The sequence below is a fragment of the Trichechus manatus genome, unplaced genomic scaffold, assembly GCF_000243295.1.
Source record: "Trichechus manatus latirostris isolate Lorelei unplaced genomic scaffold, TriManLat1.0 scaffold00180, whole genome shotgun sequence".
Lineage (NCBI taxonomy): Eukaryota > Metazoa > Chordata > Mammalia > Sirenia > Trichechidae > Trichechus > Trichechus manatus.
In genome coordinates this window covers 1,629,765-1,652,238 of record NW_004444116.1, presented here as the reverse complement: position 1 = coordinate 1,652,238, position 22,474 = coordinate 1,629,765, and the positions used below count along the sequence as shown (strand labels likewise).

Below are 22,474 nucleotides of genomic sequence, written 5' to 3'. Positions count from 1 at the left end.
TTTTACTGGGCATGTGGGTGAGCGGGTGCTAGGCTCGTGTAGGGGACCGGGAGGTGGCAGGGGTTGGCAGCTGAGGCCCTGGGTCGCCACAGACTGACTTCTGGCCGGGTGTGGGCCCCCTCTTTCCAACCTGGGCTGCAGGATGCTCGTCTTCTGGAAAGACTTCGTAGCGGTGCCCTCGGGAAGAAGGGATGGGGCTCCCCACCCCCACTGGCCCTTTTCTGCGACGTGGAGTCAGGCTCTTCTCCGGAGGTTTCAAAGCAGCAGAGGACTCCTGAATGTGTGAAAGAGGGGAGGCTTTCTTGGGATCTGGTCTTTGACGCATGGAGAACAGGGAAACTTCTTGCCAATCCATGGTGTCAGATTTTGAAGAATTTTTAAAAAGCATTATGGTGAATATGTTATATTGTTGAACACCCTATGAATGCATGGGCAGCCCCCTCAAATATATTAATATTTCTGTAATAAAATAAGAATATTCATTCTAAGATTAAAAGTAGTTTATTGTCATTTTAAGGCAAGTTTTTTCACAAAATGAAATTACGTCACTTCAGGTATTGCCACCGAATGACTTGCGAAAATACTCTTAGTTTTCAGAGCTTTGGAGGATTTCAAAATTGTGGAACAGATTGTAGACCTGTTCTGTTTAATGTTCTCATTGCCTTATTTCTCTACTTATATTTATCATACAGTATAAAGGAAACAATTCCTGAGTAAGTTTTGAGACAGTCTTACAATTAATGCCTTCTGTTAATCATTCTTTTTAAATAGATGTTTATTAATCACTTACTATATACCACACACTATTTTAGGCACTGGGAATACTGCAATGTACAGACAGATAAAGCCACTGTTCTTAATGGTGCTTATATTATTGTGGGGCAACAAACAAAAAAACAAACACATAGTGTCAGGTAGGTGGTGGTGAGTTTTATAAGGAAAAATACAGTGGAGTAAGAGGATAGATGGTGGTGGGAGTGCTATTTTAAATAGGATGGGCTAGAAATACCTCTGAGAAATGGTTTTTGGGCATACTTTAATGAAACCAGGGAATCCGCCATGCAAATTTCTGAGTATGAGCATCGCAGGCAGGTGTAAAGGATTTCAGATGGAATACGTTTGACATGTCTAAAACAAAGTTTAATTTGAGTAGAATGAGCACAGGATAGATTGGTATGAAAAAGATGATCTTCATTTCTAAAATGGAGTCATAGATTTTCGTTACTAAGAATGACCAATTCTCAAATCATTTGCATCACTGTCAACGAAACCTCAAGTAACCTTTTCCGAAAGTGGCCTAGGCATTGGCCTTATAGTATATGCAGATTTTTTGTAACTGATGGCAGTTTTTTAATCTTAATAATACTTTCTGTATTTTTTTTTTTAAGGAGAATCTCCCTGGAGTATAAGCTCATTTTCAGGGACCCCTCTTCTGAGTGAAAATGGCTATAGATTTTATCATCCAGGAAGAAAAAGAACAGAAGGGACCTATGATAGTAAAGGTGGAGGAAGATAACTTTTTTATACAGGAAATTGACTTACAGCAGAACAACCACAGCCAGGAGGTCTTCTGCCAGTGCTTTAGAAAGTTTTGCTACCAGGAAACCCAGGGACTCAGGGAGGCTCTAAGTCAACTCCGGGAACTTTGCCGTAAGTGGCTGAGGCCAGAGAATCATACCAAGGAGTAGATCCTAGAGCTACTGGTCCGGGAGCAATTTCTTAGCATCCTGCCTGAGGACCTCCAGTCTTGGATGCAGGAACATCATCCATTGAATGGAGATGAGGCTGTGTCTTTGATGATTTGGAGAGAGAACTTGATGACCCAGGATTTCAGGTGAGAAGGGGAGGAGTGTTCTGTGGTGGCAGAGTGAAGCATTTCATCGTTGGTCTATAGGAAAACAAGGAGGGCAGCATTACTGAGCTTTGGTCCTCATCAGGTTTGACTGGTTCTATGAGTTCCTTTTTCTGTCTCATCTCTCCCTCTAAGCCCATTGGGTCCTCTTTCCCTGTCCTGTCTCCATGGAAGATGTTTCCTGAGGATTTAGCTCTAGTTCTCATAGCAGTTTCCTCTGCAGCCCAGTGGTCCCTAATTGTCTCCAGGGTACATCCCACGCACACGGACAGGAAGTGCTCTGGGAGAAGGTGATATCCCTGGGAGCCGCAGGGCAGTCACCAAGTTATCAGCTCCAGCACATGGAGACCCTGCTCAAGCATGACTCTCTGGAATCCCATTCTCTACGAGAGAGGTGAGGAGAAAGAGGAGGAATATATCTGGGGAGGTGGGTTAGGGTAAGGGGCCCCTGCATGACCAACCAAAACCACTCCTTATAGCTTAATCATTACTGTCTCTAACCCTAACTCTCCTCTGGAACCCTCCCTGACTCATCTCTCTCTCTCTTTACAAAGTATAACCTTTATTCTTGGTATTTTAAACAAAAGATATCTACTTTTGTTTTCACACACCCTTTTGCTTTTAATTAAAGCTTTTTATACCACCTCTCCTTTACAGTGATCTCCTAAATGTCCTCGTCTCTAGCCTCTAGCCGTTTACGTTTTCTCAACTCAACAATCTTAAAGTCATCCTTTAAGTCTCTCACTTTGACTTCATTTCTCCTATCTTCTTGCACATTAAATTATTTTCTCTTGTCATGTCAGTACCTTCCCCTATATGTCACTCTGGTCTAGATTAAGTACCATTTTCCTTTCCACATTCTCTTCATGTCAGATGTGCTTTCCACTTACCAAGCATCCCCTTTTTTTTTTTTTTACATCCTGACCTCCTTCAGAACTTGTCTTCAGAAAACAGGAATAAGTGACAAGGAGAGCCTAGAAATGAGTTCTTTTCTAGTATCTCTGGTAGGTTCAGGTAAAATCTCCATTTTAATAAACCCAATAGGTCATTTAATTTATCTCCTTAAAAGTCTCACTGAAATGAATTATTTTTTATTGTGTTCATGAAGGAATGCTGTTTTATATAAAGGAATTATTGGCTTACACTGAATCTGCAAGCAGTGTCCTATTTTGGGGAAGATGAAGACAAAGGGTTTTCTTCCCAAGCAATAGGATAAATACTCTTTTGCTTTTCTGCTGTAATTGTATTTGAATGCAATTTAAAGTATCTTATTACACTTAGGCTTGATGATTTGTCCCCCAGTATTGTCCCAATCCCACCTTAATTAGTATTTCATAGATTATTAATTCTAGGATAAATCTGTTCCATCTTCCCTTTTTGGCACTTTTCTTCCTTAATTGAACCAAAGAGGTATTTATTAATTTGGGGGGCGGGGAGCACGGCTAAATGATACTTCAAGAGTTTAATATTTCATCAGTTCAAAATGATAACATTTCTATTCTGTCTACGTTTATATATGTTTAAATTTTTCATATTAAAAGTTAACAAAAAGTAACATTCGAATAATCCATTTCCTATTTTAGAAAGCGAGACCAAGCCTGAGACTGAGAAATTGGCTCCAAAGCAGAAAACGTCCAAAGAAATGAGATCACAAAGGACAATATTTAATAGAATCTACAAAGGCAGGAACGTTTTCCAAGCTACTCATTTTGGGTACCTTCGTGAATGCAAGAATAGGTTTGAAAGGCATCAGGGAAATTCAGAGGAAGACAAAGAACACAGATGCAATCAGTGTGAGAAAAGCTTCATGCACAGCATCATTTTATTGGACATCTGAGAATCCACACAGGGGAAAATCCTTTTCAGTGTAAAGAATGTGGGAGAACCTTCGGTCAAAATACAACCCCTTTTAAATACCTCATAATTCACACTGGTAAAAAACTTTACCAGTGTAATCAGTGTGGTAAATGTTGTAGTCGAGGCTTAGTACTTACTAAACATCAGAGAAATCATACTGAGGAGGAACCTTATGAATGCAGTGAATGTGGCAAAACATTCAGTAACAGCACAGGACTTAATCAGCATCAGAAATTCCATACCTTAATAAAATGTTACCAGTGCAGTGAGTGTGGGAGGGTTTTCAGGGAAAGCTCAAACTTCACTAAACATCAGCGAATTCACACAGGAGAAAAACCCTATGAATGTGATGAATGTGGAAAAGCCTTTAGTAGAAGTTCTGACCTTACTAGACATCGAAGAATTCACACTGGGGAGAAACCTTATGAATGTGATGCGTGTGGGAAAGCCTTCCGTCTGAGTTCACATCTCACTGAACACCAGAGAATCCATAACAAAGAGAAACCATATAGGCGTAATAAGTGTGGAAAATCCTTCCAGCAGAGGTCAGGTCTCTTTCAACATAAAAAAAAAGCACAACTAGTCAAAATTGTAGTAGTAAAAAATGACTGTAGTAAAAGTATCAAGCAACATTTGTTCCTCGCAAAATTCAGAGACGCTGCATGAGTACTCACAGTATCTCAGCAACTCAATCTACTCTCACATCAAAGTATCCATAAACTAGTTTCTCTCTTTCAGAGTGAACTAGACCAGACCAGATTTTCTTTTTCCAGGTCCCTAGACTAGCTAAAAATGCAAAGCTTCAAAATAGCCCGTCTCATCCTACTCACAGTTAATTCAGATTTAGAGAAAAATGCATACCAACAACCCAGAGTTGGGAGTACCATAACATCTCTCCAGTGACTAGTTAAAGGTTTAGGCATTGCTTTGCTTCCTTACTTTTTCTTGCTTTGCTTTCTAAATATGTTATGATCAACACCTTAATAATCTATTTTAAGATGTTTTAAAAAGGGGAGAGGGTAGTGGATGAGGAAAAAGTACTAGGTTCTGGTTTTCTCTAAGCTGCTGTGTGACCTAAGGCAAGTTGCCCAGACCTTCTAGGCCTTAGATTGGACATTTGTGAGTTACAGGGTTAGAATAAAAATCCATCTATAAGTCCTTTCCACCTCTACAATTAAGTGATATTTGTGAATGCTGTCTAGCTTTGGTGGAAGACCTGTCTCTATAATTAATCCCTCAGCCTGATATTCAAGGGCCTTCTCCATAAATTGGTCCTAGTCTTCCCAATGTTATTTTCTGTTATTCTTCTACAGGAGTTCTCCATTCCTATTTTACTAATCTCACTTTCCCCAGGCACCCCTCGTACACACTAGCTTCTATGTCTTCTTCCATCTCTGTGTTCTACTCTTACCCCTTCACATTCTAAATGCCCTCTCTATGTTTGTTGTTTCGCCAACTACATTTCAAGTTACCAGAAGGGAACTTGAAGGGACATTTTTTGTAATACCTTGGACATAATAGGTGCTCACTAAAAATGTATTGGTTGATTGCTTAATTTATATGTATTGCTGTAGCCACATTTGGAATAAACAAGCTTTTTGAATACTGAATCTCTCAGAAGTTGTGTAGAATGGGCTTGGATTAAAGATCACTGACCTATACCCTTGGGCCCTGGACAGTTTGCCTGTGTGTTTTCAGTTAACTTGGTGACAACTGGGTTCTACCTTCTAAAAGTAAGATACTACGCCTTATGGAATAGAAGGACAATCCCTTTCCGGAGTATTGGGGGAAAAACTAGTTCTGGAGGCAGCATTAGTCACCTTGCCTGAGCAAAGAGGCCATAATGCTGACCCAGACATATACCAGACTGTAATTTTCTCATAGGAGGCTCCTTTCCAAATAGTCCTCTACATGTTGCTGATGCCAGCATCCAGGTAGGATAGTCCCAAAGAATGTGCTCCTTGTCCAGGCTCCTTTATGTTAGTGCAGAGACAAATATAGTGGGTTGGATTTGGGAAGGAATTCTGTGACCTTCCCAAAACAAAGGGTGTAGAGTGATGCAAATCAACAAATAACCTAGAGACTTCACTAGGTGAGTAAATAGGTAGCATGACTCAGTACAAGGAAGGCTACGGGTGAACGAAATATAACCTAGGATGGGTGAACTAGATGTGCTGCAAGAAAGAAAGAAACACTCTCCTTTAGCATGGCTCCCATATGAAAGTCATTTTATTTCTTGGCCTGAGTAACTGAGGGCATTAACTGTCATTAATGTTAAGTCTGATATTACTGTCTTTTAATAAGTGAAATATCCTATTGATAATCCTGTTGATATGATTTGCTAGTGTACTTACAAGTGGGACAAACCTTAAACTTCTCTCAGGTGTCTAACGGAGAGCTTGAAGTGCCAGATGTGACAACCTTGAAGGGTAACCTAGCCCTTCAAGCTATGAACACTTAAGACTCAGAGGTGACAGTATGGTATTTTGAACATTATAATTTACCCACTATCTGGTGAACCAGCTAATGCAATGCCATTCTTGTCTATTTCTATCCTTTCCTGCAGCTTTTTCCCATCTCTTATATTCACCTATCTTCTCTCTTGGGAAAATCAATCAATCAATATCTCTCTCTCTCTTCCACCTACTTTCCTTCTACCATTGTAGGTATCATTTCTTTCTAATTTCCCTCCCCACCCCACCCCCCAAATGAGTCATTGGGTGGAGGAAGCAGAGATAGTGGATTCAATCAGAGATTATAGAATGACGTTTAGGAAAAAAAGAATGCCCTGGATAGGGAGTCAAGGTACAGACACTCTTACCAGAATTTATGATCAACTGCCAGTAACAAAGATTTGAAAAAATTCGCAAGGTGTATTCCTCTTGTATAAAAGAAATCTAAAGGTAGATAGTTTAGGGTCGTTGTTTTTGCTCCATGGAATCATCAGGGATCCAGGCCTCTTACACTTTGTCACCATTGTCTGTACCCAGCTTCTCTTTCCATGGCTGCTGAGGCACCAGTCATCAGTTCTGCATTGCAGTTAGCAGGAAGGGCAAAAAAGAGACTTTCCTTACCAAGTCAGCATCTTTCAAGAAGTCTTCTCAGAATGCACACATTTCCTCTTTAATTGGCCAGAAGTTAGTCACATGATCATAGTCTGCTATAACAGTAGCTGAGACCTGTAATCTTTATTCCATACCAATGTACACAGATACAAACTGGACTTCTGTTTCTTAAGAAAAAGGAAAGAATAGATATGTAGTAGGCAAACAGCAATCTCTAAATAAAGCTATGGCATTTTAAGTTTTGCAGTAAAACTCTCAATAAATGTGTGCTGGAAGATCAACGGACAGGTGAATGAATGAATTATAAGGAGTGCAGGGAACCAAATTAGAAGTAGGAGAAAACGTGGTATTCTAGAAGATATTAGGGGGGGAGAATAGAGCAAGGAGAAGGAAAGAGGTAAGTGGGGAAAAAGAGTAGGTAAAAGCCCTGAGGTGTAGATCCCTCAAACTCACCAAGCTTACTTTAAAAAAAAATTTTTTTTAAGGCTTGTGAAAAAAAAAAAGTTATAGATTAAGTTTTAAAATGGTATCCAAGGATATTTTTAATATATATAATCTTTACATAATATATATAATGTTTACATAATTGTAGTCAGTGTGTTTAGAATTTTTTGATCTATTTTAATCAATTACTCTTACTTAAAAAAACCTCATTTTTATTGCTCTTCAATGTTGAGTAGCTGAAGCAAAAGAAAGTAATGATGAAGTGAAAGAACTGAACAGAAGATTTTAGAGGGAAGCTCAAGAAGACAAAGTATTATAATGAAATGTGCAGAGACCTGGAGTTACAAAACCAAAAGGGAAGAATGTGCTTGGCATTTCTCAAGCTTAAAGAACTGAAGAAAAAGTTCACGCTCGCAGTTGGAATTTTGAAGGATTCTCTGGGCAAAATACTGAACAACGCAGGAAGCATCAAAAGAAGATGGAGGGAATACACAGAGTCACTGTACCAAAAATAATTGGTTGACGTTCAGCCATTTCAGGAGGTAGCATATAATCCAGAACCAATGGTACTGAAGAAAAAAGTCCAAGCTGTGCTGAAGGGAATGGCGAGAACAAGGCTCCAGGAATTGACCAAGTACCAATTCAGATGTTTCAGCAAATGGATGCAGCACTGGAAGTGCTTACTAGTCTATGTCAAGAAATTTGGAAGACAGCTACCTGGCCAATCGACTGGAAGAGATCTGTATCTGTGCCCATTCCAAAGAAAGGTGATCCAACAGAATGCAGAAATTATCAGACATTATCATTAATATCACACACAAGGAAAATTTTGCTGAAGATCATTCAAAAGCGGTTCCAGCAGTACATCAACAGGGAATTGTCAGAAATTCAAGGTGGATTCAGAAGAGAACGTGGAACCAGGGATATCATTGCTGATGTCAGATGGATCATGGCTGAAAGTAGAGAATACCAGAAAGATGCTTACCTGTGTTTTATGGACTATGCAAAGGCATTCAACTATGTAGATCATAACAAATTATGGATAACATTGAGAAGAATGGAGATTCTAGAACACTTAACTGTGCTCATGAGGAGCCTGTACATAGACCAAAATGCACTCATTCGAACAGAACAAGGGACTACTTCATGATTTAAAGTCAGGAAAGTTGTACATCAGGATTGTATCCTTTCACCATACTTATTCAATCTGTATGCTGAGCACATAATCCAAGAAGCTGGACTATATGAAGAAGAACATGGCATCAAGTTTGGAGGAAGATTCATTTAACAACCTGTGATATGCAGATGACACAGACTTGCTTGCTAAAAGTGAAGATGACTTGAAGCACTCACTGATGAAGATCAAAGACTACAGCCTCCAGTATGGATTACACCACAACATAAATAAAACAGAAATCCTCACAACTGGACTGGTAAGCAACATCATGATAAATGGAGAAAATATTGAAGTTGTCAAGGATTTAATTTTACTTGGATCCACAATCAATTCCCATGGAAGCAGCAGTCAAGAAATCAAACGATGTATTGCATTGGGCAAATCTGCTGCAAAAGACCTCTTTAAAGTGTTAAAAAGCAAAGATGTCACTTTGAGGACTAAGGTGTGCCTGCCCCAAGCCACGGTATATTCAGTCGCCTCATACGCATGGAAAAGCTGGACAATGACTAGGAAGACCGAAGAAGAATTGATGCCTTTGAATTATGGCATTGTTGAAGAATACTGACTACACCATTGACTGCCAGAAGAACCAACAAGTCTGTCTTGGAAGAAGTACAGCCAGAGTGCTCCTTGGAATCGAGGATGGCAAGACTTCATCTCACATACTTTGGACTTGTTATCAGGACGGACCATTCCCTGGGGAAGGACATCATGCTTGGTAAAACAGAGGGTCAGTGAAAAAGAGGAAGACCCTCAATGTCATGGATTAAATTTTGTCCCCCAAAAATATCTGTCAACTTGGCTAGGTCATGATTCCCAGTATTGTATGATTGTCCCTATGTGTTGTAAATGCTATCACTGTGATGTAATAAGATGGATTAACAGCAGTTATACTGATGAGGTCTACAAGGTTAGGTAGTGTCTTAAGCCAATCTCTTCTGAGATATAAAAGAGAGAAGCGAGCAGAGAGACATGGGGACCTCATACAACCAAGAAAGAAGCACCGGGAACAGAGCGCGTGCTTTGGACCTGAGGTTCCTACGCTGAGATGCTCCCAGACCAAGTAAAGATTGATGAGAAGGCCGACAGAGAGACAAACCCTTCCCCTGGAGCTGACACCCTGAATTTAGACTTGTAGCCTGTTGGACTGTGAGAAAATAAATTTCTCTTTGTTAAAGCCATCCATTTGTGGTATTCTGTTACAGCAGCACTAGGTGACTAAGACAGTCAATGAGATGGATTGCAACAGTGGGCTCAAACATAGCCAACAGTCATGCTTGGTAAAGTAAAGGGTCAGCAAACAGGAAGACCCTCAATGAGATGGATTGACATGGTGGCTGTAACAACGGGCTCAAACATAGCAATGATTGTGAGGATGATGCAGGACCGAGCAGTGTTTCATTCTGTTGTACACAGGGTCGCTATGAGTGGGAGCCAACTCGACAGCACCTAACGGCAACGTGTTTATATAATTATATTTATCATTATATGTCTTGTATGATAATTTTAGGTCAATAACCTCAGCAATGCACCTCATTTCTCTGAGCCTTGATTTCTTTAATTGTAAAATGAGTGATTAGAATTTTTTAAAAAACTTCATTGAAATACACATATATAAAGGTTCACAAATCATAGTTGTACAGCTAAATGAAATATCACAAAGTGAAACCACCCACATAACCACCACCACCGTCAAGAAATGGAATACTGCTTGTTCCCCAGAAGGCCCACTTGTACTCCCTCCCAAATTTTACTCCTTTCCTCCTCCCTGTTGTGAGTTGTAACACCAGAGAATAATTTTGCCTGTTTTGAACTTTTTGTAAATGAAATCATGAACTATGTATGTATTCTTTCACTATGTTTGTGAAATTTATCACTGTGGCTTGTTGCTGCATATTTTTCATTTGCATAGCATTCCACTGTGTGAATATACTTCAATTTTTACATCCATTCTGTTAATGGACATTTGGGTTGTTTGCAGTTTAAAGCTATCACCAAAAGTGCTGCTAAGACATGTCTTTAAATGCACATCTGGTGGCTATATAACTGGGAAATGAAACTGCTGGGTCATAGAATTTGTGGTATGTTCAACTTTAGTAGATATACCAAAGAGTTTTCCAAAATCATTTTACCAATTTACATTCTCACCAGCAGTGTCTGAGGATCCCCATTGCTCCATAATCCTTGCCAACAGTTGGCACTGTGAATACATTTTTAGCAGGAATTTCAGCACTGGGTTTGTAGTTCCTTAAGAAATGTTTAATGACCTATCACGTTGGCAAAATTCAAAAGCCTGAAAACATACTATTGGTGAGGCCATGGGAAAACAGGAACTCTTCACATATTGCTGTTGAGAGTGCACAATGATCCAGCCCCTTCAAAGACACACACCTCTCTTACCCACCCCCCCTCATTGTTCTTGTATCATTATTCGTTAAAACAAAAGATTGGAAATAAAAGCCTACCCCTGGGAGACTAGTTGATTAATTATGGAACATCCAGTACTATGCAGCTGTTAAAAAAAAGTGGAAGATTTCTTTGAGCCTGTTTAGAATGATTAGAATTATTTCCAGGTTATTCTGTTAGGTGATAAAGCAAGGTGCAAACGTGTATATAATATGATAACTTGTAGGCATAAACCAAACCAAACCGATTGTCACCAAGTGGATTCTGACTCATAGTGATCCTACAAGACAGAGTAGAACTGCCCCATAGGATTTCCAAGGAGTGGCTGGTGGATTCAAACTGCCAACCTTTTGGTTAGCAGCTGAGCTCTTAACCACTGCACCACCAGGGCTCCACTTGTAGGGATAGAAAAACTAATGAAAATGGGGCATGAGTACATATCTAGGGTAAAGGAGTTAGGCATGGGAGCAAAATGACTCTGAATGCACCATTTTATATAATTTTATTTTGAAGTAAATGTTTTGCGTGTTGAAGAAGGTAATAAAAAGGGATGAAAGGAAAGCAAACTCTGAAATTGAATACAAACAGACACAAATGTTCTTAACTGCATGTCAAATTTATAACATAACCTAACAAAAAAATTCGAATAAGGTATGTACACAGTACTCTGACTATACTCCCTTAAGAGGATATAATCCAAGAACAAATAAAACGGCAAAGAAATTTGAAACTTTACTCAGTAGGTGTGTTGTTGCTAGTGATACTGAAACTATTTTTCTCATAAAATACAGCAAATTAAATGAATATATTGATGTTGTTGGGGACAAGGGTTTCACTTTGGGAAAAAGGAAAAACAAATATGCAATGATGAAAATGAAGGATTCTGTAGATTTGTATTTGAATTAGAGGTATCCTATAAAATCTTGATTTAAAATACATATACACACACACAAGAGCCCTGGTGGCACAGTGGTTAAGTGCTCAGCTGCTAACTGAAAGATCTGAGGTTGGAACTCATCAGCACTCCAGAAAGATGTGGCAATCTCGTTGCGTAAAGATTACAGCTTGGAAACCTATGGAGCTCTGTCCTATAAGGTACACGCACACGCGTACACATATACCCATATATGTTTCTCAGCTCTTGTTCACTAACAGAGCGTAGAAGCATATCCCAGTAGCAATGAGCTTATCTACTGCCCAGAACCAAGGTCTTGGTTTCTATATACCTTTCCCCGCAAAAAGGAACCATGATTTCACGGAGCAATGACTGATGTCTTGTCTAGGGCAGGGAAAGCACAAAATGAGCCCGGAATATCTTGTGCGAGAAAGTAAGAAAGTGCACAAAAACTGATGAGGACATGCCAAAACGACATAGATACCAGCTTGAAGGAGCTCCCGCTGACCAAATTTGAGCATCAAATTAATATTTTGAGCATCAAAATAATGACAGTAATTGAGTATAACACTAAATTTAAAAACAATCCATGAGTTTATTGTAATAAAAATGGAGAGGAGCCTTTCTTTGCAGGAATGTGCCTCAGTTTCCTCATCTGGAAAATGGGATAATTGTACCTAACTCACAGGGTTGTTATGTGGAGTAAATGAGTTAATGTGTGTAGAAGGTCAGTGAAAAACAGGAAGACCCTCAACAAGATGTGTTCAAACATACCTACTATTGTGAGGATGGCACAGGACAGGGCAACGTTTCATCTGTTATACATAAGGTCGCTCTGAGCTGAACCGACTGGAGAGCATGTAACAACGCAACAACGTGGAAACCTCTATGCCCTTCCGCTACACCTCGAGAGGGACTAGGAGCACTGGTTGCGCAGTGGTTAAGCGCTTGGCTGCTAACGGAAAGGTCACTAGCTGGTCTTCGGGAGAAAGCTGTGGCAGTCAACTTTCATATAGATTACAGCCTTGAAACCCTGTGGGGCAGTTCTACTCTGCCCTACAGGGTCGCTGTGAGTCAGAATCGACTCCACGGCAGTGTTCTTTTGTTTGCTTGTTTCAAGAGAACGAGAATAATGCTAGACGACCACAGAGATGTGGAAACCTCCGGGGTTCCTAGAAGGAACGCGGCCAGAACCCCTGGTCTGCGGGAGAGCCGGGCGCTATGACGCACTTCCGGCCTTTGTAGTTTTATCTTTCCCTCGGTTGCGGTTGTCAAGGATTTAGAGGTGGCGCGATCGGGCCAGCTGGCCTGTCATTTCACGGATGCTTCGGTGAGCTTCGGAGTCCAGGCTTCTGAAGGGCCGGGACCTGTCGCCGAATGCCTTCGGAAGGGCGGTGTGTGCTGCGACCCCGGACTGAGTGTGGGGAGAGGGCGGCGGGGACTTCTTGGCCAGGGTTTGGCCAAAACGATGAGAAGAAGGCTGCCCGGAGCCTGGAAGGGCCTTATTTCATAAAAAAAAAAAAAAAAAAAGAAAGCAGACTTTCTCTTCCTCTCCATCCCCTTTCGTCTATTCCTGAGCCCTTCAGCTACTCTGCCCCTGTACTGGTGCCCCTGTGAACTCTCCCCATCCTCATCTTAGGATCCGAATAGATTTGGTATCGAGGAATATTTGTATTTTCCGACGTCTGACTTTCTCAACTGTGGCCTTTTTTAAACGATGAGTAGAGATAGCTGTATAATGTGCCACAGCCTCTCTTAATTTGTACATATAGCTTTTGCCGCCTATGTTGATTTTTTTAAACAAATATTACATAGCACCGTGTGCCAGCCATGTAAATGTTTGTTTAAAAAAAAAAAATCACTACGTGCCAGCCAAGGAGCTCTGGTGGCGTAGTGGTTAAGTGCTATGGGTGCTAACCAAAAGGTTGAGAATTCAAATCCACCAGCAGCTCATGCTTCTTGGAAACCCTATGGGGCAGTTCTGCTCTGTCTATAGGGTCGGTACCTCTTGACAGTACCTAACCACAACAACAATGTGCCAGCCAATCAGTGTTCTAAGCATTTCCCAAATATTAACCTATTGAGGTGATAACTCTATGAGACAGGCACTGTTGCTACTTGTCACTCCCCGCCCCCTTTTTTACACTGAAGAAGAACATGAGGTTAAGTAACTTGCCCAGGATCATACAGCCTGTAATGGGTGTAGTCAGGATTCACGTCCATGCATTTTGGCTCTAGAGTCCATTTTCTTAAAACTTTGCTATGCTGACTCTGCTCTCTGCTTCAGTATTAGTTTTATAGGCACAACCCAGAAAGTTACTTCACTCACTTGAATCAGGTCCTACCCCTCTTTGGATCCCAGTAGTCTGGGCTTCTACTTATCATTTTAAGATTAGAGACGAGTGTATATCTGAAGGAAACCCTGGTGGTGTAGTGGTTAAGTGCTATGGCTGCTAGCCAAAAGGTCGGCAGTTTAAATCCACCATGCACTCCTTGGAAACTTTATGGGGTCACTATGAGTCAGAATCGACTCAGCAACGGTGGGTTTGGTTTTTGGTTTTTGTATATATCTGAAGACATATATGTCTGTCAGAGTGTGTGTGTGTGTATGTGTGTGTGTTTTACAACACGACCTGGCCCTGAGGGAAGGTAGCAACTATTGATTAAGCCATCATTGTACCAAAAAGCATACATAACCTCATTAAAAGGTGATTAACTTGCATGTTCATTATGTGCCAGGTTTTGTGAAAAACCACTTTATATGCATTATCTCATTTACTGTTTTCAACTTTGCAAGGTAGTTACCATCCTCATTTCATTCATGAAGAGATTGAGGCTCAGAAAAATCAATTAAGTAACTTGGCGAAGATCACATTGTTAGAATTTACAGCCAGATCTGCCTGTCTGTGTTCCCTGTTACCTCATACTACCTCCTACTTACATGCATAGGAAAAAATATGGGCCTTTATCAACTCTGTGTGTATATGAATGACTGTATATGCCTAGAAAATGTCTGAAAGCATAGATTCCAATCTTTGACAGTGGCTATTTCTGGTGTAGGACTTGGTGCAGGAATTCTATATTCCTCTATATTTTTTGGATTTTAAAAAAAATTGTGAAAAGTAAAAGCGAAAGATAGATTGTGACTACGGGTAAAAGGTAGAGGTCAGACAGCAGGGGATATAAGAGCTGGAAGGAAGAAGTGGGCAGGCTGGAATAAATGAGGAAGACTTGAGACAGAATGTGAGATTTGAATCAAACTGCACAGGTTGGGTAGGGTTTGAATAAATAAAGAATGTAAGACCAAGGACACAGAGCAGGGATTAAAAAAAGCCTGATTAAAAAATAGTGAGAATAGTCTAACTGGAGCTGAGGGTTTTTGCACGCAGACTAGAGGAACATAAGAGTAGGGCCAGGCAATGGAAGCTAGAGGTCTGACTGGTGTTGAGCCAGACTGGGGAGTTTGGAATTCGCCCAGTAAGCAGTGGGGAGGCATTGATGGTGACAGCAGAGGCGAGAATGGTGGTGGTGGAGGGGTTGAATTATGATTAAAGCACATTTGCATTGTGTACTAGTCTTCACCTACATGTGTATCCTGGGTAAAGAGCATCTCTCCATGAGAATGATGGTAGATTTAGGGGTGTTGGGCTTGCCTTGTCTCAAGGAAAAAACAACTTAAAATGAAGATGTATTTTTTTAAAGGTAGAGAATATTATTATGCTAGTTACATACCCAGCATATACAATGGGGTAGTGATCCTGAATGAGAAATTAATAACTCTGTGCTAGTGACCAGTAGGGCAAGGTTATAAAATCTTAGGGACCCTTTTAGACAAATGGGTTCAAAGAGAACTAGTATGGCCTAGTCTAGAGTGGAGGACCTGGGTATTCAGGTCACCAGATAAAAGCAAAATTGGGAAGGAAAGCAAAAGGGAACTCAGGATATACACAGAAAAGAGAGAAATTATTCTTAGTGAAACTGAGTAAAGATTTGAGACGCCACATACTAGAAAATGGCTGGACTGAGATTTCCTATGGGCAGAGCTCAAAGCATCAGCTGCATTGTCTATGAATAGAAAACCTTTTAACTTGAAATCAAGGGGGTTACCAAATAGGAAAAAGACTCTATTTTTTCCAGGGACCTAGAAGGTTGAAAAAAGAGAGCATGAGTGGCTATTTAATCCTTTGAACCCATGCTAGGTTAATCAAATAATGTGAGAGCATGTATTCTTAATTTACCTGTTTGATATTTGTACCCCGAAACTTTCTCACTCTAGAGCAAACTCAGCTCACCATCGTTTAAATGATCATCATCTCTCCCCTGGATTATTGCCATAGTCTCTTAATTGTCTCCACCTTTCCCCCAAAGTCTGTTTTTTTCACAGCAACCAGAATTACGCTTTTAAAATGTAAGTAAAATTTTGTTTCTCTGCTCAAAACCTCCAATGGATTTCCACGTCTTAGAATGCCCTAAACTGATACTGTCTCATTAATGTAACAAAACCCATTCCCAAATGGGATTATAACCACAGGTATAGAGGTTAGGATTTACAATACATTTTTGGGGGGACACAATTCAATCCATAGCAGTATGCTACATAAAGTAAGTATAAATAGTGTTCTATGAAATTTTTGCTTCAGTTGTTTGTGTGTGTATATCTCACACATGCACAAACTTATACATTCATATACACATAAATATGGGTCACAATATAAAATATTTCTTACTGAGTATCCTGGTCAAAAAAGTTTGAAAGCCTCTTCCCAAGAATGGTGCTTAGCAATCATTAGTTTGCATAATTATTTTTATTTTAGAAAATTGCCTTCATGCTTCTGGAAGGTAACAGCCTTGAAAACCATATGGAGCAATTCTACTCTGCACACGTGGGGTTGCCATGAGTGGGAATTGACCTGAAAACAACAACTCTCCCTGTTCATAAGCTTTAAGTAGTCAAATACTGTCTTAGTTATCTAGTGCTGCTATAACAGAAATAACCACAGTGGATTGACTTTAACAAAGAGAAATTTATTCTCTCACAGTCTAGGAGGCTAGAAGTCTGATTTCAGGGTGCCAGCTCCAGGGGAAGGCTTTCTCTCTCTGTTGGCTCTGGAGGAAAAGTTCTTGTCAATAATCTTGCCCTGGTTTAGGAGTTTTTCAGTGCAGGGACCCCGGGTCCAAAGGATGTGCTCCCCTCTTGGTTCTTCATTCTTGGTGGCATGAGGTCCCTTTGTCTATCTGCTCGCATCTCTCTTTTATATCTCAAAAGAGATTGGCTCAAGATACAGCCTAATTTTGTAGATTGAGTCCTGCCTCATTAACATAACTGCCTCTAATCCTGCCTCATTAACATCATAGAGATACGATTTACAACACATAGGAAAATCACATCAGATGACAAAATGGTGGAAAATCACACAATACTAGGAATCATGGCTTAGCCAAATTGACACACATTTTTAGGGGACACAATTTAATCCAAACAGAGACATTTGTCTTTTTATTGGCAATAGTTTTTATTTTACATACAATTGCCCACGCTCCACCCTCAGGGAACTTCAATGAGGTTGCAAACTTTATCCCTGTTTTGAAGTATTAGAATTAATATTTACTTTATTTTAATGTCTTTGAGGCAAGACCACTCCACCTGACTACTTTGATTCTTTTGCCTTAGTGTTTAGATCACTGGGAAGATTCATTTAATCTTTCAGTAACATTTATAGGAAAAATAACAATAGTGGTAATTTATAATATGTTAGAGTTTACCAAGCTACCAGCTTGTGTTCTTTATCCATGATCTCATTTGATCTTTACATGTATTAACCTAGAAAGATAGGCAGTGTTGTTTTTCGAATTTGTGTTTTACAGATGGAAACCCTGGTGGCATAGTGGTTAAGTGCTATGGCTGCTAACCAAAAGGTCAGCAGTTGGAATCCATCAGGCACTCCTTGGAAACTCTATGGGGCAGCTCAGCTCTGTCCTGTAGGGTCACTATGAGTCGGAATTGACTTGATGGCAACGGGTTTGGTTTTCTGTTTTTTATTTTACAGATGGAGCCCTGGTGGCACAGTGGTTAAGAGCTCGACTGCTAGCCAAAAGTCCACTAGCTGCTCCTTGGAAACCCTGTGGGGCAGTTCTACTCTATCCTATAGGGTTGCTATGAGTCAGAATCAACTCCATGGCAGTGGGTTTGGTTTTTTTGTTTTGTTTTTTGGATTTTACAGATGAGGAGGCTGAGGCTCAAACCATGAAGCCTGAAACTGAAGAGGGAGTACCTGAAAAATCATGTCTCAATCCCAGATCTTCCACATAAGTCCAAACATAGGTCTGTCTCCCCCACACTTCACTTAATTGGAGGGACTCTGCCTGTCCTCCCCAAGTACATTTCTTTCACTCTCATTCTGTCTTTTTAGCTTCTTTACTTTCCTTCCCTCCTCTATTTTTCCCCCCTTTTCTCCTTGATTCTTAGTGTCATCTGTGACTGTTAGGGTCCAAAGTGCCTGTTTTACCTCTATTCAGCTAAAAACTTACTGTAATTCGAGTATCTTGCCATTCAAATGGAAACCCAATATATTAAAGCTGATTAGTTTGAGCTGTTTTATTCAGGATGATCCTTCGGTAAAACTGTTTTCATTGTTGGTTTTTTTTTGTTGTTGTTGTTTTCCATTTTTCTCCCCATAACAATTCAGATATCCTGGATTACTTGTGTCAGTATTTGTTAGTCCTTATTTTTAATCATGCATTCAGTGTTCTCTTTTCATGATACAAAGTGGCGAGTTTGGGTATAAGTACTCTCAGTGCCTGCCTGTTATTAGCTTTTCTGCATTTTTACATTTTCTTTTCTGCACACTATTTCTTAGATCTCAGGACTTCCAGAAGAAAAGATCAAGGGGGACTTACCAGGAGTAGATTCGTTTTTGAACAGTTAGGTCCAAAATGGCCACAGACTTGGCCCTTCAGATTGCAGAGATGCAGGAGGGACTTCTCACAGTGAAGGTAAAGGAGGAAGAAGAGGACCAGATCTGTGGGCAAGAACCTGGCCTGCCAAGAAATAGCCCTCACACCAGAGAGATCTTTCGTAGACGCTTTAGGCAGTTCTGCTATCAGGAAACACCTGGGCCCCGGGATGCTCTTCGAAGACTCCAGGAGCTCTGCCATCAGTGGCTCAGACCGGAGATACACACCAAGGAGCAGATCCTGGAGCTGCTGGTGCTGGAGCAGTTCCTGACCATCCTACCCGAGGAGCTCCAGGCCTGGGTGAGAGAACACCGCCCTGTGAGTGGAGAGGAGGCAGTGACTGTGCTGGAGGATTTGGAGAGAGAGCTGGATGAGCCAGGAGAGCAGGTAGGTAGATGGAAGAACAGTGGTTTGTACTTATAGAAGCAAATAGGAGGTTTTGGTGTAACAAGAAGAGGAGGAGGATTCCTTTATGTCTGACTTGATCTGGTGTAGGCTTTTAATCTCTCTGCCTTTGTTTTTTCTTTGCCAGCTTCTTGGTCCTTCTTTTCCTGTGCGATGACCCTGAGAAGACCTCCTTGCAAGTCCTCTCTGATCTGTGATTCCCAACTATCCTTTATTTCTACCAGGTCCCATTCCATGCTCATGAACAGCAAGAATGTGTGAAGGAGAAGGCAACTCTAGGAGCAGCCCAGGAGTCATCAGGTGCCCAGCTCCAAGCCTTGGAAGAGCAGCTTCGGTGTAACTTGCAAGAGGTGTGCCCAGTTCAGGAAACTGGTGAGGATTAGAATTTCATCAGGAAGCCTACCTCATTCCCTTAATGTTCAGCAATTCAAAACATATTTATTTAGTGTCTACTATAAACAGCCCTGGTGGTGCAGTGATTAAGCACTTGGCTGCTAACTGAAAGGTCGATGGTTCAAACCCACCAGTGGCTCTGTGGGAGAAAAGACCTGGCAATCTGCTTTCATAAAGATTTCAGCCTAGGAAGCCCTTTGAGGCAGTTGTGCTCTGTCGTATAGGCTCACTTTAAGTCAGAATTGACTCTACACCGGGCTTTGAACTGGTTCATCTCAGTTTGAACCCCTGCTGAGAATTTGCATTTCCATCCCAGATATACTGAATCAGAATCCACATTTTAACACAATGTCCAGGTGATTCTTGTATACATATATATGTATATGCATATAAGAATTCTTATGTGTATATATGTATGTAAGAATCACCTGGGGAGCTTATTAAACTGTAGATTCTGAATAAGAATCAGCTGGGGAGTTTGTTAAACTGTAGATTCTGATTCAGTATATCTGGGGTGGAAATGCGAATTCCCAGCAGGGGTTCCAACCGGAATGAACTGGTTTGGAGCCTTGACTCTACAGCACCCAACAGCAACACAACATACCAGGCAGGAATCTCTGGGTGGCGTAAATGATTGAAAGCTCAACTACTAACCAAAAGGTTGGCAGTTTGAACCCACCCATGAGCCCTGGTTATGCAGTGGTTAAAGCTCTTGTCTGCTAACCAGAAGGTCAGCAGTGTAAACCCACCAGCTGCTCCACGGGAGAAAGATGTGGCAGTCTGTGCTTCTGTAAAGATTTACAGCCTTAGAAATCCTATGGGACAGTTCTACTCTGTCCTATAGGGTCGCTGTGAGTTGGAATCAACTTGGTGACAGTGGGTTTAGATTTGGAATGAACCCATCCAAAGACATCTTGGAAGAAAGGCCTGGCAATCTGCTTCTGAAAGGTCACAGTCTTGAAAACCCAATGGAGCAGCTCTACTCTGCAACACATGGTGTCGCCATGAGTTGGAATCGACTTGACAGCAGTTTTTTTTTTTTTATGCCAGGCACTGTGGTAGGTACTGGAGATATAGTGATGAACAAAGCAAAAATGGTTTCTGCCCTCATGGTGTTACAGTCTGATGGGAAAGGCAGACAATTAAACAAGCAGTTTCAATAAAGCATTTCTTCTCCCTGAAACGGAGAGAAGTCCATGTATAATTGTTTTAAAGTGAGGAAAATAAACATAAAAAGTAGTTATTTGTCTCCTTTCACAGGTTACCCTAGCCACTTTTTTTTTTCCCCCCTTTTGTCTTTGGAAAGATAACATGCATGTTACCCATTTACTATTTCAGATGGCAAGGCTGGGACTTGGGATGTGGAGTTAGCCCCAAAGAGGAAGATTTCTAAAGAAATGAAATGTCTTGTGGAAGTACCTGGAAAACTAAATGGTGATATTCCTCAGGTCCCTGAATGTGGAGACAATGGTGACAATGAGGGCAGATTGGAAAGGCAGCGGATAAGCTCTTCAGTGGAGCGACCCTATATCTGTGGTGAATGTGGGAAAAGTTTCACCCAGAATTCCATTCTTATCGAGCACCAGAGAACGCATACGGGGGAGAAGCCCTATGAATGTGATGAGTGTGGGCGGGCCTTCAGCCAGCGGTCAGGCCTGTTTCAGCATCAGAGACTCCACACCGGTGAGAAGCGTTACCAGTGTAGCATTTGTGGCAAAGCTTTCAGCCAGAACGCTGGGCTTTTTCATCACCTCAGAATCCACACCGGGGAAAAACCTTACCAGTGCAATCAGTGCAGCAAGAGTTTTAGTCGACGTTCTGTCCTCATTAAGCATCAGAGAATTCACACTGGAGAAAGACCTTATGAATGCGAAGCATGTGGCAAGAACTTCATTTATCACTGTAACCTCATTCAGCATCGGAAAGTCCATCCTGCAACTGAAGCCAGCTAACTCCTTGGAACAGGTAGGGCAAAATTTCCTGATGTCAGACCATTAGGCAAGGTAGCAGGGATACTGCTGCTTATTTTGTCCCTGAGGGAACAGTAATACTTTAATCATCCAGCGTGAAAAGTTCCAGGGAAAGCCAGTGAAAATGCCCTTACTCTTATAGTGACAAAAACGTAATAATACCTTGAAATGCATCTGTCAAGTTCTCTGTTGGTAGTGACATCAGTAGCTTTGCCATACTGAATATTGTTTCTTGTTTTGACTTTATCATAATTTATACTATAGATGTAGTATCACACACCTGTGCAAGAAGTTTTCTAGGTGCACTTCAGGAAGACTATTCTTTATCCTAGTTTTAAAAAACTTTTTAAAGTGTTAAATTTTTAAAAAAATAGTTTAAAACTGTTTGCAGCCTGAGTACGGAATAACGTCAAAGGCAATTCACTGAGTATTTAAAAATTAATTTAAAAATAATTGTAGTATAATGTATAATATAAATTATCTGACTTCTTTTCATTCTCAGAAGATATGATAATATGCCTTTTAATCTACAAAGGGAGGCAGATAAATCCTCCCATATAAATGTTTCTGCCTCTGGAGTTTTAGTAACTAAGTCTTTAGACAAGGACCGAAGAATTGAAGCAATCGTATGTTATTAGCAACTCAACAACTAGTCACAACAAATATTGTTCATGATTTTAAATTTGTGAAGAGCCAATGAAATTTGGCTAAAAATCTGATATCACTTCAGATCTTTGTTATGAAAATATAACCCTTTTTGCATTTTTCCTGTGACATATAATAAGCTTTTTTGTGTTTTTTTTGTATTTTTTATTTAACCTTTTGTTATGGAAAATTTCAGACATATTTAAATGTAGAGAGAAAAGTACATGATTAATATTCTATTCCATGCTGATTGCTTTTTATAACTTCCATACTTGACAGCATTTTCTTTTGATTGCTTCCAAGGTCATGCATTGCTTTGACTTAGCTCTGGTTGGCTATTTACAAAGCTTTATACTAGGCCCAGGAGACAAAGAAATGGAAAGCCTGTGGAGAGAACAGTCTGGTGTGGAA

The 22,474-nt window shown here is 40.5% G+C and overlaps 1 protein-coding gene and 1 pseudogene across 2 annotated transcripts; both read left to right on the top strand.

Moving 5' to 3' along the window:
• Positions 1-1,442: 1,442 nt before the first annotated feature.
• On the top strand, positions 1,443-4,375 carry LOC111822464 (zinc finger protein 239-like; annotated as a pseudogene).
• An 8,547-nt stretch (positions 4,376-12,922) lies between these two features.
• On the top strand, positions 12,923-21,430 carry ZSCAN23 (zinc finger and SCAN domain containing 23). Of its 2 annotated transcripts, XM_004387081.2 has the most exons (4): positions 12,923-13,026; positions 18,554-19,037; positions 19,280-19,427; positions 20,787-21,430. In XM_004387081.2, exons 2-4 carry the CDS (start codon positions 18,630-18,632, stop codon positions 21,398-21,400), a joined length of 1,170 nt encoding a protein of 389 aa, XP_004387138.1. In that variant the 5' UTR covers positions 12,923-13,026; positions 18,554-18,629; the 3' UTR covers positions 21,401-21,430. The 2 variants fall into 2 exon arrangements, with proteins under 2 accessions (XP_004387138.1, XP_023597176.1); XM_023741408.1 differs by lacking the exon at positions 12,923-13,026 and having other exon boundaries at positions 18,493-19,037.
• The last annotated feature ends 1,044 nt before the right edge of the window (positions 21,431-22,474 follow it).